Below are 3,344 nucleotides of genomic sequence, written 5' to 3' on the forward strand. Positions count from 1 at the left end.
GTCTGCTATGCGTACGCATAGGGTGGGTTATGCGCCTCGCACCCCACATGCATAGTTCTATCACAACCCTATGTTTTGGAACCATGCAGCAGCACCCTTTCCGCACCGTTCTCGCATGGTGGGTCACGCATACGCGTGAGTTGCGCCCCCTTTTTTTTAAAGCAAAATCAGTAAAAGCAATTATAGCACAAAACAATCGAAGTGAACTTAAGAAAATCAATTAAAGATTCTAAAACTAAGTAAAAGAAGCTGTAGATAAGGAAGATCATACCATGGTGGGGTGTCTCCCACCTATCACTTTTCTTTAACATCCTTAAGTTGGACGGTCTATGAGCTCAATCCTCTTCCTTGGCTGGGTCTTTCAAGAGAAATATCTCCAGCACCTTGTTGTTCTTCACTTTTGCACCATGGTAAAGTTTTAAATGGTGGCCATTAACCTTGAAGAATGTAGGGTTTGAGGGATGGCTCAAGTGGACTACACCATATGATTCAACCTTCTCCACCACATATGGTCCATCCCATCTTGACCTTAATTTGCCCGACATCAATCTCAATCTGGAGTTATAGAGGACTTGATCTCCAGCTCTAAACTCTCTTCTCCTGATGTTCCGATCATGTACCGCCTTCACCTTTTCTTTATAGAGCCTTGAGTTTTTATAAGCTTCTAACCGAATGCACTCCAATTCTTCCAATTGTAATTTCCTTTCAACTCTGGCTCCTCCCAATCCGGAATTACATTCCTTCACATCCCAATAAGTCTTGTGTTCCACCTCTATCGGAAGGTGACAAGCTTTTCCGTAGATTAGCCAGAATGGACTCATGCCAATCGGTGTCTTGTAAGCCGTCCGATAAGCCCATAGCGCATCTCCAAGCCTAGAGCTCCAATCCCTCCTATGAGCTTTAACCATCTTCTCGAGTATGCGCTTAATTTCTCTATTAGACACTTCGGCCTGGCCATTTGTTTGGGAATGATAAGCCGTAGCCACCTTGGGAATAATGCCATATTTCTTCATCAAACCTGTCATTCTTTTGTTACAAAAATGTGAGCCTTGATCACTCACGATTGCTCGTGGTGATTCAAAGCGGAAAATGAGGTTATTTCAAACAAAAGAGACAACCATGTTAGCATCATCAGTACGGGTAGAAATTGCTTCCACCCACTTAGAAACATAATCAACTGCTGACAGAATGTATAAGAAACCATTCGAGTTTGGAAAGGGACCTATGAAGTCAATACCCCAAACATAAAAAATTTCACAAAACAACATGAGTTGTTGGGGGCATCTCATCCCTCTTGGATATGTTTCAAAACGTTTGGCATTGGTGGCAAGAGTTACATAAAAGATTTGCATCCTTAAAGAGTGTGGGCCACCAAAATCCGCAGTCTAAGATATTTCTTGCAGTTCTTTGAGGGCCAAAGTGGCCACTACTTTTAGAAGAGTGGCATGCCTTCAAGATAGACTGAATTTCAGATTGTGGAACACACCTCCTAATTATTTGGTCGACACCATATCTTCACAAATATGGGTAATCCCATATGTAATACTTGGACTCGCTCTTGAGCTTGTCCTGTTGATGTTTAGAGAAATGTGGAGGAAAGTTGTGACCAACCAAAAAATTAGCGATGGGTGCATACCAAGGAACAACCTTGGATATTGCTTGCAAGCTATCAAGAGGAAATGCATAATTGATAGGAGTGGAGTCACTTTTCATATGCTTTAAGCGACTTAAATGGTCCGCCACAAGATTTTGGGAACCACTCCTATCCTTGATCTCTAAATCAAACTCTTGCAAGCCTTGGCTTTGATTCTTTCTTTGCTAGTAAATACTTCAACGCCGCATGGTTTGAATATACTACCACCTTAGATCCAAGTAAATAGGCCCGAAATTTATCCAAGGCAAAAATAATTGCTAAAAGTTCCTTTTCAGTGGTAGTATAGTTAGACTGGGCACCATCTAATGTCTTAGAAGCATAAGCTATGATATAGGGGTCCTTACCTTCTCGCTGAGCATGCGCCGCTCCTACCGCATAGTTAGATGCATCGCACATAATCTCAAACGTCCTACTCCAATCAGGCCCTCTCACAATAGGAGCTTAGGTTAAGGCACTCTTCAGCTTATCAAATGCTTCTATACACTCTCCACTCAAGTCAAACTGTACATCTTTTTGCAATAGACGGAAAAGGGTTAGTGCAACCTTACTAAAGTTCTTGTTGAAACGCCGGTAGAAACCTGCATGACCAAGAAAAGAATGGACTTTCCTCACAGAAGAGGGGTAAGGTAAATAAAAAATAACATCAACCTTGGCAGGATCAATAGATATACCAGTATAAGAGACAACATGACCTAGAATAATACCTTGCTTTACCATAAAGTGACATTTTTCAAAGTTAAGCACAAGGCTTGAACTAGCGCATCTTTCTAATACTCTAGCAAGATTATCCAAATAAAGGTAAAAAGAATCACCTTAAACACTAAAATCATCCATGAATACTTCCATACAGTGCTCAAGAAGATCCGAAAAGATGCTCATCATGCACCTTTGAAATGTAGCCGGTGCATTACATAAAACAAAAGGCATCCTTTTGTATGTATATATTCCAAAAGGGCATGTAAACGTGATTTTCTCTTAGTCTTTCGGAGCAATATGGATTTGAAAATAATCGGTATAGCCATCTAAAAAGCAATAATGTGATTTATCGGACAAGCGATCAAGCATTTGATCGATGAATGGTAGTGGATAGTGATCCTTGCGAGTGGCCAAGTTCAAGCGCCTGTAGTTGATGCAAACCTTCCATGAATTCTGCACCCTTGTGGCCATGAGTTCCCCACTCTCATTCTTGACTATGGTGACGCCGGACTTCTTTGGAACTACTTGTACCAGGCTAACCCACTCACTATCCGAGATTGGATAGATAATATCGGCCTCTAGTTGTCAGGTCACCTCTTTCTTCACAACTTCTAGAATTGTGGGGTTCAACCGCCTTTGAGGTTGATGGATAGGCTTGGCTCCTCCTCTAGAAAAATGTGATGCCACAAACTTGAGGGCTTATACCAACTATGTCCGCCAAACTCCACCGAATAGCTTTCTTATTTCTTCGCAATACATTAAGCAATCTCTCCTCTTATTGGGAGGTAAGCTCCTTTGTAATGATCACCGGGAGCTTTTGATTTTTTTCAAGATAGGCATACTTAAGGTGGGGTGGAAGTGGCTTCAACTCCATATTTAGCTCATGGCTTGGCACTTGATTATCCGGTAGCACCGGAGGTAGTAAGGTATCTTCATCATATTCAGGGGTTTCCCCACAGCACTTTGAACCATGTTCTTCTCATCAACTGTATCA

At 41.7% G+C, this 3,344-nt stretch overlaps 1 protein-coding gene across 1 annotated transcript; it reads right to left on the reverse strand.

Moving 5' to 3' along the window:
* On the reverse strand, window positions 336-1,025 carry LOC107627447. The gene has a single exon (XM_016330280.1). The coding sequence runs from the start codon at window positions 1,023-1,025 to the stop codon at window positions 336-338; it is 690 nt and encodes a 229-aa protein (XP_016185766.1).

This window comes from Arachis ipaensis, chromosome B02 (genome assembly GCF_000816755.2).
Source record: "Arachis ipaensis cultivar K30076 chromosome B02, Araip1.1, whole genome shotgun sequence".
Lineage (NCBI taxonomy): Eukaryota > Viridiplantae > Streptophyta > Magnoliopsida > Fabales > Fabaceae > Arachis > Arachis ipaensis.